The sequence below is a fragment of the Pleurodeles waltl genome, chromosome 4_1 (assembly GCF_031143425.1).
Source record: "Pleurodeles waltl isolate 20211129_DDA chromosome 4_1, aPleWal1.hap1.20221129, whole genome shotgun sequence".
NCBI classification, from domain to species: Eukaryota; Metazoa; Chordata; class Amphibia; order Caudata; family Salamandridae; genus Pleurodeles; species Pleurodeles waltl.
In genome coordinates this window covers 206,865,504-206,881,638 of record NC_090442.1, presented here as the reverse complement: position 1 = coordinate 206,881,638, position 16,135 = coordinate 206,865,504, and the positions used below count along the sequence as shown (strand labels likewise).

General features: G+C 49.5%; 1 protein-coding gene across 1 annotated transcript in view; it reads right to left on the bottom strand.

The window, feature by feature from the left end:
* LOC138287580 (sodium- and chloride-dependent GABA transporter 2-like) overlaps positions 1-16,135 on the bottom strand; it is a 769,612-nt gene that overhangs the window by 132,213 nt on the left and 621,264 nt on the right. The window contains exon 9 of the mRNA XM_069228139.1: positions 8,145-8,269. Coding sequence (XP_069084240.1) covers positions 8,145-8,269 — 125 coding nt within the window. The remainder of the gene's footprint in view (positions 1-8,144; positions 8,270-16,135) is intronic.

Here is a 16,135-nt window from a genome sequence, read left to right as displayed (position 1 = left end):
CTCCATTTCCTTGCAAGTGGGTCATTTCAAACAACTTTGGCCATAGCATCAGGGATATCCCAGCCTATGTTTTCCAACGTGTTGTCCAGAGTGTTGTCTGCCCTGCTGAAACACATGCGGAGCTACATTGTTTTCCCTCAGGTGGAGGATTTGCCTATAGTGAAAGGTGACTTCTATGCCCTGGGACATATCCCCAACATCAGAGGTGCAATTGATGGGACACATGTGGCTTTGGTACCCCCCGCAGGAGTGAACAGGTGCACAGAAACCGGAAGAGTTATCATTCCATGAATGTGCAGATGGTGTGTTTGGCAGACCAGTACATCTCTCATGTGAATGCCAAATTCCTTGGCTCAGTGCATTACTCTTACATCCTGCGGAATATCAGCATCCCTTATGTGATGGGTCAACTCCAGAGGCACTGTGTGTGGCTATTAGGTGAGCACCTGGAAGCAAGTCAGTGGGAATGGTTGTCTGGGTCTGGGGATATCCCTACAGGTTAGTGTGTCTAACAGTTATCCCTCGCCATTTGCAGGTGACTCTGGTTACCCCAACCTGTCATGGCTACTGACCCCAGTGAGGAATCCCAGGACAAGGACAGAGGAACGCTACAATGATGCCCATTGGCGAACTCAGCAGATAATATTGCGGACCTTCGGCCTCCTGAAGGCCAGGTTCAGGTGCCTCCATATGACAGGTGGATCCCTATTCTACTCACCAAAGAAGGTGTGCCAGATCATCTTGGCCTGCTGTATGCTTCACAACTTGGCTTTGTGACGACAGGTGCCTTTTCTGCAGGAAGATGGTCCAGATGGCGGTGTTGTTGCAGCTGTGGAGCCAGTGGACAGTGAAGACGAGGAAGCCGAAGAAGAGGACATCGACAACAGGAACTCGGTGATCCTGCAATACTTCCAGTGAGACACAGGTAAGAATACAAAACTGCCTACTACATGTACTTTAACACTACTACCTCTCTACTGCCTGTCGTTTTCACCCAGTGTATGGTCACTGAGTTGTCACTTTCCCTTACGATTTCACAGATGTGGGTCCCACTGTGTGACACCTGCTTTGTTTCCTCATGGACTAGAGCTCCAGATGTATGTTGACATTACAAATGAAAGAGCATTTTGACTCTGTAATTGCTAATACACAATTTCAAATTCACAGACTGACTCCAGATTGTTTTGTGCTTCAAGGGTGTTTATTTAAGTGTTCAATTTTGGAGGGGGTTGTAAAATGGTGAGGGGTGATGGTGGAAGAATGTCCATGGCAGCGTCCAGTCTATTAGTCTCACAGGTGCATTGTCCAAAGGGGCATAGGAAGTGGAGCTGGGGCAGTTTGAGGATGGACAGGGTGACAAAGTGGGACAGAAGGATAACATTCAGGGTGGTCTCATTTCTTGGCGGGGGTCTAGGCATCGTTCTCTGTCTTTGTCCTGGATCTCACGGACCGTTTGCGGGGTGGTTCTCCCCCTGCAGGGGGTGGGGTGCTAGTGTGGTGGTCCTGTGGTGGGGCGTCCTGTCCACTAGCGCTGGCGGAGGTGGTGGGCAGTTCATTGTCCAGGCTAGTGTCAGGGGCCCCTTGTTGTGCCACAGTGTCCCTCCTGGTGTTGAGCACTTCCTTCAGCACCCCTACAATGGTGCCCAGGGTGGAATTGATGGATCTGAGTTCCTCCCTGAAGCCCAAATACTGTTCCTCCTGCAGGCGCTGGGTCTCCTGAAACTTGGCCAGTACCGTTGCCATCGTCTCCTGGGAGTGGTGGTAGGCTCCCATGATGTTGGAGAGGGCCTCGGGAGAGTGGGTTCCCTTGGCCTGTCCTCCCCCTGTCGCACAGCAGCCCTCCCAGTTCCCCTGTGTTCCTGGGCCTCCGTCCCCTGGACCGTGTGCCCACTACCACTGCCCCCAGGTCCCTGTTGTTGTTGGGGTGGTGGGTTAGCCTGAGTTCCCTGTAGTGGTGGACACACTGCTGATTGACGTGTCCCGGGGACAGAGGTATGGGCCCGCTGGGTTGGTGCTGTGCTGGTGTTTCCAGAGGGCGGTAGCTCTGTGGTGCCTTGTGCCACTGTGAGGGGAACCGACTGTCCTGAGGTCCCCGATGGGCCGGGCTGGTCATCTAGATCCAGTTGGACAGAGCTGCTGTCATCACTGTGGGCCTCTTCTGTTGGTGGTGTGGACATGTGTGGACCCTCCTGTCCGGTGACGTTGGATAGGGGTCCTGGAGGGGTATAAAAGGATGTCTATTACATCTGTGTGTGCCATGGTGTGCAATAGGTGGGTGACCATGTACCCCAGTGCTTGCATTCCTGTGTGGGCCCTTGTGTGATGGTGGTTTGGGGGGTGTATGGGTATGTACAATGGCCATGCTTTGGTGATGGGTGTCCATGCTTTGTTGTTGCATGCAGGGCTTGGTGTTAGGATGTGTGGTTTGTGATGTTGGGACATTTGTGAGGAGTTGGAGTGATGGGGGTGAGGGTGAGGGTGGGGGTATGTGATGGCATGCACGTAGGGTGGGGAAAGTAATAGTAAAGAATTGACTTACCAGAGTACATTCCTCCATCTACTCCTGCGAGGCCCTCAGGATGCAGAATCGCCAAGACATGCTCCTCCCATGTTGTTAGTTGTGGAGGAGGAGGTGGGGGTCCGCCGCCAGTCGGCTGAAGCGCGAGGTGGTGTCTTGAGACCACGGAACGCACCTTCCCCCGTAGGTCGTTCCACCTCTTCCTGATGTCATACCTGATTTCTTGGGCACTGTCCCACCGCGTTGACCCTGTGCACGATTCTTCGCCATAGCTCCATCTTCCTAGCTATGGATGTGTGCTGCACCTGTGATCCGAATAGCCGTGGCTCTACCTGGACGATTTCCTCCACCATGACCGTGAGCTCCTCCTCAGAGAACCTGGGGTGTCTTTGCTGTGCCATGGGGTGGTGTGGGTGATGTGTGGGGTGGGGTGTGTAGTGATAAGTGGGGTGATATTTAGTGGTGTGTTGTGTGATGTCCGTGGAAGTTATGTGGGTGATGGTATTGTGTGCCTGTGGATGCTTGGTATTTGTTTGTAGTGTCTCTCTCTGGCCTTCTCTCGGTTATTTTGTCGTAGGGGTTTGTGGGTGATGTGGGTGTGTGTTTTATATTGTGGTGTGAGAGTGGTGTGTGTATGTGTATCAGGTGTGTGTATTTCGAATTGGCCAATGTGGCTGTGTTTTGTATATGTGTGTGTATTTTGAGCGCGGCGGTGTGTACCACCAATGGAATACCGCAGTTGAAAGACCGCCGCGTGGATTCGTGTGTCTTGACAGTGTGGGCGCATTTCTGTTGTCGTGACGGTGGAGGTTTTGTTTTCGCCAGTTTATCACTGACCTTTGGTGTGGTGGACTTCTGTGGGTGGATTCCGAGTTGTGGGTCATAATAGCTGTGGCGGATTTCCGCGCCCGCGGCGATGTGTTGGCGGTCTTCTGCACGGCGGTAAGCGGCTTTTACCGCCAATGTTGGAATGAGGGCCAAAGTGTGTAAAGCACTCAAGTATCACAAAACAGTAATTAAATAAAACACAGGAAACTGTTTAGAAATCGAAAACCAATTTATAAAAATAGGAAATATTTTTATCTTTAATTTGACACAAAATGAATAAAATCAGATAAGGGGAACCGGAGATGTGAATTTTTAACTAATGTTTTCTAGCGCATAGAAAGCAAAGTGCCAATCTAGTCATCTGGTCACACCTCGATCAGGGCAAAGTCAAAGTTTAATGCTGACCGCAATGGAGACCTGCTCGGCTACAACAAGCCAGAGTTCTCGGTCAAAAGTTTACCTTCGGACTTAGTCGTTTTCTTGAAGATTTTCTGCAGCGGGACGAAGTTGCATGTCCGACCCAACCTCCCTGGAGCCCTCTTCGGATGCATGTTGTAGGATTCCTCGGTGAAGATTTCTACCTTCAGACTTAGTCGATTGTTCGAGACGAAAATCCTCGTCCGGGCCAAACCTTGACTCGATCTGACACTTCTTGAGCTCTCCTTGGATACGCTGCATGGAAAGTCCCGATCAACTTTCTACGTTCGACTTAGCCGCTTTTTTGGAGCTTTTTCCTTCCGACTGGGGTTGACCCTCCTCAGCAAGCTGATTTCGATGAGAGATCATCAGGTCACTTTTCTCAGTGCCCCAGTGAAGTCCTGGAAGTCTGAGGCTTTGGAGCTTTTTAGCGGGATGAACCTGCAAGTCAGGCCGGGTCGCGATTGAGGCAAGCCGGCTAGACTCACCACGGTGGGTCAATCCCTTTGTGGAGCTTTTTACAAAAAGTTCTTCAATCTTCTCTAAACTTCCGCTCAGAAGGACTTTGAAGGTCCTTTAGGAATTCAGAGCTTACCCAAAGGTTCCAGAAGCTCTGGGTTGCTCATTGAGGGTGCAGACTCCAACTCTCAGAATGTGCCTTGCTCAAACTCCAAAATGGCCACTGGACAGTGGTCAGCTGGTCAGTTTCCTCAGGGTCTGAGGCAGGGGACTCTGGTTAGCTATTTTTCACCTGTAGCAAGCAGGAAGTCCCCTCTGGAACCAGTTGAAGCCAGGCAAAGTCCTTTTTGTGGTGAAGCCCAAGTGTGCAGCTGGTGCAGTCCTTCAGAGTGCAGTGTCCAGGTGCAGGACAGGGGTCGAGCAGGGCAGTCCTTCTTCTACTTATTTTCTTCCTTGTAGGGATCTGAGGTGTGGTTGCAGCTCTGCCATACTTATCCTTGCTCCTGGGTGGAAAGCAGGGGGGTCCTGGTTGTCCAATTACAGGCAGGCTCCTTCTCCCTTTGATGACCACTTCCCGGGAAGTGTGGCAAAATCAGTCCCAGGGAGCAACATTCTTCAAAAATCCAACATGGCTGAAAGTGATTTTTTGAGGTTAGATCTAGCTTGGCTTGCCCACTGGTGTGGTTAAAATCCTAAGGACATCCCTCTCTTGCCCTTTCCTAATCTAATCAAGAGGGCATCAAAGTGTCTGGGGTTGCAGGAAGTGAGGGTGGTCCTGAGCTGCTCCAAATGTCCTTCCCTGTCTTAGAAGACCAGTTTGGCTGCTCTTCCCCTCATTCTGTTTCCCCATCTGCTGAGGCAGATATCCTTCCCCAGGCACATCCTTTGTGTTCAGCCCAGGCCACTTCACACCTCATCAAGGCAGCCTGTCCAGGCTGCCAGAGGCTGGCCAAACAGAGAAGGGCACTACAGAGCTGAAGTTGGCCATTTTCAGGTAGATTTTTAAAACTCTTTACCTGAACTAGTTATATTAAATCCAACAATTGTAAGTCGTGGGATTTATTATAATAATCAATTTGATACCAAACGCAAGGTATCTGATGCTTAAGGGGACTTTGTTAATCAAAATAAAGTCTCCCCATTTTAGCCCATGCAGGCCATTCACCACAGTGAGTGAAAAACAAATTTGGCTATTTTACCTCACCATGGCTTATAAAACAATTTTATAAGGTCCCTGCTTATAGTTACATGGCGCCAAACACTAGGGGCATACAGGGCTCACCTTAGGGGTGACTTATATTTAAAAATAAGGTAGTTTAACACATTCGAAGTACTTGTAATTCCAAGTCGAATTTGCAAATAACTTTAGTTTAAAAGCAGCCAGCAAGGCAGGCCTGTCTTTAAAATGACACTGGGCACTGCAGCATGGCACCCATGGGTGCAATACCTACACTGGGGTCCCTAAACCTACATGCCCTATCATATATTGGATACTTATAGGTAGGTTGATACTGCTGATTATTATTAGCCTAATTTGCATATCCAATTTACACAGAGCAATGGCCAAGGGACTGGTAAGCAGTACCCAGGGCACAGCCAAGAGTCAATAACCACCAGTATCTGTCTAAAAGGTTTGGGGATGACCAGGGAAAAAAGCAGGACTTTCCTACACTGCCTAAGCAGCATGAGAGCAGCACCTGGAATGGTAGAGGGGAGCTGGCTGAGGCTCTGGGAACCTATGCTGAAGCCACGGACTGCCGATGAAGAGGAGCACTGAGCACCAGGTAAGTGAATCTTTTTTGTTTGTTTCTAAATTAGATTTAACTCACTGACTGGCACTGTGAGAAACCTGCAGTGCCTTCAGCCCCAACTCCAGAGCTCTCAATAGTTTTCTGCTATAAACACTGTTTAACATGGAGCATGATTGAGAGCTTTGGTGTTGAGCCTAAAGGCACTGCTGGTTTTTATCAGTGCTTGTGAGTGGGTGAAATATTTGCCCCACCACTTATATTTGCTGCTGACCGCACTGGCACACAGGACCCTTACAGTCATCATCAGACCAAATACATGGAATTATAGCCATCCTGGGTACCGGTCCACGACAATCTGAAACCCACAGGGAGAAGACATTCATCACAGTGCTCATAACTAGCCCTGGAGGTACTCTTTCCCACTAACTTTAACCGGTCCACTGAATTTGTCTGCATACCTGATATTCCTGTAAAGTGAACTGTGTTTTGTGAGAGATCTAAGGCCAAAGCTGCCACTCCTAGTCTGAAGATTGATGACACCTGTACTCCATTTCAAGTATGAAGTTGTTAGCCGTGTTAGTTACACATATTTCTCCAAGAGTTGGTGAAATTGACTGCCATGTAACACTTCTACCTCTGCAACTCACCGCCCCTGGTAGCCATATCAGTGAGAATCCCAGGCTCGCAGGCTAAATTGTCAGGTATGCAGTGCTGAGTGGCAGTGCACATATATAGAGCCCTGCACAAGGCTAGTTTTGGAGCACCTCATAATCCCTACAGTGTCAGGGAGCGCTATTTTCATGACTGATACTTTTTAGTGTAGTGATGTGGACGCCTGCACAACAGTGAGTTAGTCTAACCACTGATGCGTGGTACTTAATAGGGCTTGCTCCCAGTTACTCCTGATTGGATGACTTTGTTATTTTTCTCTGTCATCTGCTCTTGTGTGGATGGCTTTTCTTCCAGTTCCTGTGTTTGCCACACCCAGGGGCATTTTGAACTCACAGTGTTCTCAGTGAATGTGGTAATAGAGGGATTCTTTCCTTTATTTGTTTTTAGGAACTCCATTGGCATGTTATCCCTTATTCTCCTCTTCATTTTACCTTTTATATTTCCTGAATTCTTCCTGCGTCTTTCCCCATTTCCCCTTCTTGTTCACAATCACTCTTTTTTGTTTTGTTTCTAAGAGGAACTGACAACTGTTGCTTGTGTCCTTTTTCACGCTCACTTAACCCTCATTTGCTTTTTTTAACATCTCAGTTTACTGTTTTAGCACAATCGCCTCTTAGTTTAGAATGGTAAAAGGCTGCATTTTGTCATGACTCGTGCATCACAACACATGCCTTTGCATGCGTCATGACACATGCATCTCTTAATAGGAAACACATTTTAAGAAAACTGGTCATGTGTTCAAATGCATCTTGATGTTCCTGTGTTTGTGCCCACAAGCACTGGCAAAACCAACTGTTTGGCCATTTAAAGTGAAGACCTTTGGGCTTTGCCTATGATCTCCTTTTCTGCAATTTGAACCATTACAGAAGAGGACTAACTATATAGAAATCAGTCTTGGCTCTTCCTGGGAGTGACAGAAGAGCTCAATTTGCTAGATAATGTGGCCTCTGAAACTAGTATGAGCACCTGAGCCACATTTTGGGATTGTGAATTCCCTGGCTGGAAGCCATCACCCGTGAAAAGAGCCTGCTAGCAAGTATGTTATTGTGACTGTACTTGTAAGTAGGCTTTTCAGACAGGGCTTGAATCTAAGGCTACATTTTGTGCCAGTGCCTGGTCAGTTCTAAATCCATATTTTCACATTTAGTCAGCTTTTTTTTAACAATCTTATCAAGAAATCGTCATGACAGGTTGGGCACTAACATTGAAGGCAATATGATGTTCTAGGCAGGAACTAAATTAGCATTGACCTGCAACTGGGTTTTGCTCTGCGACACAGGGTGCAGGCAAAGAGCCACAGGTTGCCATATGCAGTCCTTGAACATTTTACATTAATATTCACAGAAAACGATTTGAATCACTCTAGCAAAAATAAATAGCCTAAACTGAATGTGACTACTCTCCAAATTAATCTGAATTTTACCATAGGTGGTATCACACACATTTCTTCCCCACCAAGTGAGCAATGCCCACCTTATTGATGCAATCATTTCACTCACCTGACTCTGCCACTTCGGAAATGGGCACACCTTGTTCTTGTGCCATAAAGCCTAAAACGGAAAATATGGCAAAACCGGCTACAAAACTGGTACCACTGTTCAGGAAACAAAGAGCAATCGAATCCCTGAGAAATAGAACAAAAAAAGGAGGAGTTAGAAACTAGAACTGGGTACCACCCTTGCCAATTAGAATGAGAGAGATTTTAGCAGGCCAAGGAAGTGAGATACGTATTTTTCCTAGTAAAATAATGCTTAGGAGGTTAACGGGGGAAGTAGAACTAATGCAAGGATTTTTGAAGATCAAGATGAAGCGACATTTTAACACCCTCCTGTCGCAATCAGGTTTTTCCCATTTTCTTTGGCTTCACTTTGAAAGCAGCACTGCCAAACAGCTCCAGTCGCCTAGGAAGCCAGCTAACCAGTGTCGTCTGACTGAGGAGACAGTGGCTCTCATGCACTGCTGGAGAAACACAAGAGCTATTTTGTCAATCAACGTCTGCCAGGAGTTTGAGATGATTTGCAGAAGGAATGATGTATATTATAGTGTCAACATTTGGAGTGTACTAGTGATATTTCACCAACACTACAGGGTGAAAACGGATGTTTCTGCACTAAAGCTACATTGTTCATACTGTGGTTTCATGCAAAACTGCAGATAAGTTGTCTAAAAGCAGGACCACTGCAATTATGCAACAATGAAGCATCAACGTATGCTATGTATGTTAAGAAAGGCAAATTATGTGACGTAATGTGCCATTTGCTCTGGTCATAAAACCTTCTCCTACAAACTTATCAGAGGCATGATATTGTCATGATAAAGACTTCTGTGGTCATAACAGCAACTGGACTTATATTATGAAGTCATTTATATTATTAAGTATTAGGTAAAGGCTAGGGAAATGGTTAGTACCTGCCAGCCTTTTCTGAACATACAGAGTGTCTGTCAGGCTGACCTTTGCCCAGCCTAAGACACACTCTTCATGTCTGCCAAAAGATGGGGGGTGGTGCCCCTCCACTCTTAAGGATGGGCTGCTGCTGCTAGTCCTAAGATCCAGAAGTGCTCTGAAAAGTTGGACTCAGGTTCCAGTATTTATACCTGTTGCCAGCATTGAAGTGGAAAAATCTTTAGACCCCCCCTTCCCAATCCCTGGTTCTGATATTTCCTTCCTTCCCCTGCCAGGCCCCAAGATGTGTGGGGTGGAAAAAGGCTAGTTTAAAGTACTTTGTGAGCTAAGGTGGCAGCCCCGATTGAAGTGCAAGTGTGGAAGCAGACAGTTGAACCTCACCTATCTTGTCAGTATGGCCCATCCTACCAGCACCCACTTCCTCTGTGTGACATTGTTTGGGTGAGACACATAAAGGCCAACTAGTCATGTGACCCATGACACCGGCTGCAGTCACCAAATGGTTAAGACATAAAAATGCCAACTTTCTAAATGTAGCATTTCCAGAATTGTAACTTAAAATCCAACTTCAGTGGTGGAAAGGGGAAAAATCTCGCCCTTCAAATGTTATCCCTCCCTAGTGAATCCCTGCTTGGAGATTTCCCCAGGAGTATGGTCCACAAGCAGAGACCCATCCACTAGACACAAGGGAATGTATTTGAATGGTGGGCACCCCTATGGCAATGTCCTGCCAACCACAAAAGTCTTTCAAATAGGTAGTCATTACCTCCAATCAGCCCTCGGGAGGCAGAAAGCCTGCTAGGCACCCAGGAGTATTTTTAACAATTAAAAGGTGTGTGGGCAGCCCACCCAGGCATCGGGCCAAGCCCCCACCCTAAAAACTGCACTAAGTCTTTCTGCCCAGCCTGGGTAACTACTGCTGACAGGGGTGGGATGGGCCTGCCCAGACATTGGACAGAGCCCCCACCCCCAAAATCACACTAACTGTCTTCTCAATTTCAGGGGCAGATAGGACATTTTTATCTTCAATCTGCTGCTCCTGAGGGAAAGGGAGAAGACCACCCACTAAACATCATGAACATTTGTTTTATTCCTGCAAGTGTCGGGGCGTCTTGCCCAGAATCTAGGCTGAGCCCCCACCCCCAAAATTACCCCAATGGTTTTTCTGCCCCACTGGGGCAGACAGGAGATAGGAAGGAGGCAGATAGGAGGGCTTTGCCTCCAATCTTACCCCTACCACCATGAGGGGAAGAAAGTCCACTAGACACTAGGAAGTTTTATTCCGTGGTGTATAAAAAAGGAGTTGGTGTGGTTACCCAAAATGTCAGGGGTCACTAAAACTGCTGTGCCTTTTCGGGGTAGGGGGCAAGATATGATGGGTTTGTGAGCTGCACAGCCCCCCACTTTTGGGTCTATTTTTCACCTTGTGTCGATTGTGTTTTCTGTCCAGTGGGGGCAAATTTTGGATAAACAGCATCAATCCACCTGCCCCAGAAAATCTGATGCACCTGTCCTGGGGTGGGGCACAGTGTGAAGCGTGGGTAATCTACCATCTTTTTTATTTTTTTTAGCTTATTTTGCCACTGGTGTGTAGTGGAATTTCTGTCTCCTGGGGGCAGATTTGGGGTAAATACCATCAGTCCACTCCTGGGAAGAGAAAGACTGATGTGCCTGTCTGGGGGTGGAAGCACAGTACAACATGCTTGGGTGAGCCACCCCTCCCCCTTTTTTCTTTTTTTTCCTGTGGTTTCTAGTGTCCTTTTGAGTGACAGAAAGAATGATGCACTTGTTCAGCTACCTGAACCAGAACATGCATCCTGCCAAGACCTGCCTGGCTGCTCAAAGGACTCACCTGTCTGCTTTCTGTGAAGCACTGCTACCTCACTGTTGCCCTGCTGCTTGGCTGCTCTCTGGCTGTGGTGAAGAAGTGCTCTCCAAGGGCTTGGATAGAGCTTGCCTCCTGTTCCCTGAAGTCTCAGGACCAAAAAGACTTCATCTCTGTAAGAAGGACTCCTTGTGCGAAAAAAATTCAACGCAACAGCCTGCCAGAAGCGACACATAGTCTGCACTGCAGTGAACCTTTCACTGCACGCCGAACTGGAACGACGCAGCCCGACTTCGCAACGAGAAGATTGATGCAGCGCCATTGTAGCGACTGGAAATTTGATGCACAGCCTCACCCGATCGACACACAGCCGAGCCAGAACAACGCAGCCCGACTTCCAGAGAGGAATCGACGCAGCGCCTGCCGTGCGGTAGAAAATTAGACGCACCGCCTACCGGATCAACGCAGCTCCTGTAACTTCGTCCTAGCAGTGCTGGATATCCCCGCATCGTCCCCAGGGCGTTTGAAAACCCCTCAACCCGAAGAGGATCCACGACCGAGCACCGGAAATCAATGCACAGCCATCCCTGCGTGAAAACTAAATAACGCATCACAGTGTGTAGCCCGAGAAATCGACGCACACCCTTTTGTTTCCACACATCTCCTCCCCTGCGGTCCTTTGCAGAGATTTTTCACGCGAACCAGGTACTTTGTGCTTGAAATAGATTTTGTTTGCTTTTAAAAGACTTAAGACACTTTGGCCCTCATTACAACCCTGGCGGTCGGTGATAAAACTGCGGTAATACCGCCAACAGGCCATCAGTAAAACAAATGGAGTTACGACCATGGCGGAAACCGCCAACACAGACAGCCACTTCAACACTCCGACCGCCACGGCGGTAGAAACAAACACTGCAGCAGTAACCACCAACAGGCAGACGGAAGACAATGTACTGCCCACTCTATTACAAGGCACCAATCCGCGAGCTTTTCCGGGGCGGTACCAACGCCATCAAAAGCACAGGGGAAACAGGAATCGGAAGGGAAACCACTCACCTCTGGACACCCAACGAGGAAGCAGGACACTACAGGTGTTACCAGTGTTGGTGTATCTTCTCATCTACCAGGAGTACGAAGGACGGCCGCGACGACCATGGTGAGTACTGCACCTAGCACACAGGGGAGGGAAGGAGAGAAAGGAGAGTGACACACACAAGCAACACAACCCACCCACAACAACACACACACACACACATATCCAGTCACACCACAGATACACCCCATCACCCCCTGGAAGAACGCAAGGACCAAACGAAATATTCGAACAATCAGATAGCCCAATAGAACAGTAAATAAGCCGGATATACAAATATTTACAGCAAGTACGCAAGTCCGTACACTGTCCCATTAAATGTCCGTGGACCAGTGGTCCCAAAAAGTATGGGCGAAGCCCACACACAACACCTGCCTCAAAACAGAGAGAACACTGCATCAGGTAAAAAAAAAACAGGCACCTCAGGGGTAAGGGGAGGGGGCACCTCAGCCAGATGATGGGACGACGCCACTGCTCCTCGAGGGGGCGCGCCATGCCCACTGCTTAGTCCTGGGGAGTACAAAGCCACTGTCTCTCAAATCGGTGACATGTTCCACTGGTTCTGGAGGGGGCTTTGTGGCCAGAGTGCTTCATCCTGCCAAGGACTGTGTTAGTGGAAGCTTTTCTCCACTGGTTCTGGAGTGGGCTTTGTGCCCAGAGTGCTTCATCCTGCCAAGGACTGTGTTAGTGGATGCTTTTTTCCACTGGTTAAGGAGGGGCCTTTGTGCCCAGAGTGCTTCATCCTGCCAAGGACTGTGTTAGTGGAAGGGGTCAATGTTAGCCAGGAAATGTTTTTTAGACACACTGGGATGAGATGATGGAGGGGGTTTGGGAGTAGAGGAAGAGGTAGTGGTTGTGGGAGGTATACGTCTGTTGAGTTTGGTTGAAATTGCATGGGTTGGAGGCTGTTGTGAGGTGGATAACTGTTGAGTGGGTGTGTGCCGGCGTTTGTGTACCTTGGGAGGAGGGCTCACAGACACACTGGGAGAGGACATAGGGGATGTGTGAATGGTAGTGGGGGTGGTGATTGCATGTGAGTGGTGTGTAGTGATGGGCGTGCTGGTAATGGAGTAGTGGCTGAGGATGTAGTGCATGCAGGTGTGAGTGGAGACCAGACAGGGAGGGAGGTGGAGGAAGTGGAGGAGGGGGACACATTGGAGGCAGTGGATGTTGGTGTGTCTGCATGGGTATGGTACTTGTGTGAGTGCCTGTGGGATGTGTGGTGCTTATGTTTGCCTGAGCCACTTTTGTGTGTTGATGTGTGTGCATGCTGGTCTGATGGTGTGCTTCGGATAGGCTGAGGTAGAGGGGAATGGGTCTGGGTAGAGGAAGTTGGAGGGGGGATGTTGGACACAGGGACAATGGCTGCCATCAGTACTGAGGCCAGAGCCTGAAATGCTCTCTGTTGGGCCGCCACGCCAGAATGAATGCCCTCCAGGTATGCATTTGTTTGCTGCAAATCCCTCTCAACACCCTGGATGGCATTCAAAATGGTTGACTGCCCAACAATGATGGATCTCAGGAGGTCAATAGTCTCCTCACTGAGGGCAGCAGGGCTGACTGGGGCAGGGCCTGAGGTGCCTGAGGCGAAGGAGATGCCCACCCTCCTGGGTGAGCGGGCACGGGAAACACACTGAGGGGCTGCTGGGGGGGCAGTGCTGGTAGGGGGGATGGCAGCTGTACCTGTTGTTGCGATGGGCAGAGAAGTGCCCGCCACCGCAAAGGGAGCTCCCATCAGAGGAGGAGTCGCTGTCGCTGGTGTTCCCTCCTGTCCCAGTCGTGGAGCTCCCCTAGCCCTCCATCCCACTGGTGCCTTCAGACTCCATACATTCACCCTCCTGGGCCATGTGGGATGCAGCCCTCTCCGTCTCTGGTGCCTCTGCTCCTCCGCCAGATGATGCTAATGCACACAAGGACAGGGTAACAAAACAAAAAGAGACAGAGGAGACACATAGTCAATGCCAGCAACACCACTACCGTTGGCGGACACAACACACAGGGAGCAGCCCTATGCACTAGGCCATGCACTAGCAGTTAGTGGGAAAAACACCCGCCCATGGGGGACTAAGCCTAACCCCATTTGCTGCACACCTGGAACCCACAGGAGGCTGACTCGTTGTAGATGGTCAATACCACTATTGGGGTTGAAGTGCCATGGAGTCTGCCTAACAAGGGACATACCCTACTAAGTTCGCCCTGGCCTATGGTGACCTGCAGCCTACATCCCCCACCCAGACACCTCGTAAAGCACACAGAATCAGCTGAATGAGACTGTACTCACCCCCTTGTGGCTGCTGTGATGCCCTCAAGCACTCATCCAACTCCGGATATGCCACTGGCAGGATCTGGAACATCAGGGGGGGTCATGGTGCGAAGGGCCCCCTTCCACTTTGGGAGGCCATGCCAGCTGGGACTCCACTGTCTTCTTGCTCCAGTGGCGCAGGTCCTCCCATCTCTCGCGGCAGTGGGTGCTCCGTCTATGATAGACCCCCCCAGGGTCCGCACTTCCTTGGCGATGGCACGCCAAATACCTTTCTTCTGGTGGGCGCTGACCTAGAGGAAAGGTAAAAGATGAAAGGAAATGACTCTCCGGTCTGGTTTGTCATACTCATTGCCCACCACTTCCCACCCATGCCCTCACACACATACACTCACCATCCTCTCATGCAGGCCTCAGCCCCCCCCATGTATCTTTCATCCACACCACTCCAAACATTCATGTCCCTTGCATCATGCTCACACTGTACTCACCTGTTTGTCTGGAGGACCGTAGAGTAGCGTGTTCTGGGGAGGACCCCATCCACCAGTCTCTCCAAATCCTCCGAAGTGAAGGCAGGGGCCCTTTCCCCAGACACTCAAGCCATTGTCGCTTCCAGACACAGGTCAGAGCAGCACTTGCAGTGTAGGTCCTCTCCTGTTGAAGGTCAGGTATCAAGTGAGTGAACAGATAGAAAATGGCGGTCACGTCCACGGCGGTGCGTACCGTCACCGCCCGCGTACGTTGTCATTTGCTCCTGGAACCCATAGGGCCCAATGATAACCAATGCTGAATTGCGCAACGGTCTTCACCTACCGCAACGCTGCACACCACCAGCTCAGTTACCTCATTTCCCCTTGTCCCTCCTTACAGGTCAGGCAGCCGCCATTTTAGGGTGGCACATGGCATGGCACCTAACTGCGTCACAGCACATTTGGGCAGAAATATGAACAGACAACACCACACACGGATTTACTCACATTACTGCAAAAATAATTGTGAAACCTATGTGGTACATGACCCTCTGCTCACCATTCTCCTCCATAGGGCACATACGCTGGGGCAGATGATGAGATGGCATTATCCTCCGGTGTACAGACCCCTGCTGGACCTGTCGACAATGGAAGACAGACACATCATTATCACCTACAGACTTGATGGTGCCACAATCCAGAAATTGTGTGCCCAATTGGAGCCAGACCTGATGTCAGTTATCCGCCAGCCCACAGGTATCCCCCCTCTAGTGCAGGTCCTGTCAGTGCTCCATTTCCTGGCAAGTGGTTCCTTCCAAACAACAGTGGCCATGGCATCAGGGATGTCTCAGCCAATGTTCTCTAACGTGTTGACCAAAGTGTTATCTGCCCTGCTGAAACACATGCGCAGCCACATCATTTTCCCCCAGGTGGAGGATTTGGCCACAGTGAAAGCTGACTTCTATGCCCTGGGATATATCCCCATCATCAATGGTGCCATTGATGGTACACATGTGGCATTTCCCCCCCCCCCCGCAGGAATGAACAGGTGTACAGAAATCAAAAAAGCTACCATTCAATGAATGTGCAGATGGTGTTTGGCGGCCCAGAACATTTCTCATGTGAATGCCAAGTATCCTGGCTCTGTGCATGACGCTTACATTTTGAGGAATAGCAGCATCCTTTATGTGATAGGCCAACTCCAGAGGCACCGTGTGTGGCTAATAGGTGAGCCCAAGATCACCACACAGTATGAGTAGGTGTCTGGGTATGGGGTAGTCCCTAAGGGTTGGTGTGTGTCTAACAGATATCCATCGACATTTGCAGGTGACTCTGGTTACCCCAGCCTCTCATGGCTACTGACCCCAGTGACGAATGCCAGGGCAAGGGCAGAGGAACAATACAATGAGGCACATGGGCAAACTTGGCGTATAATTGA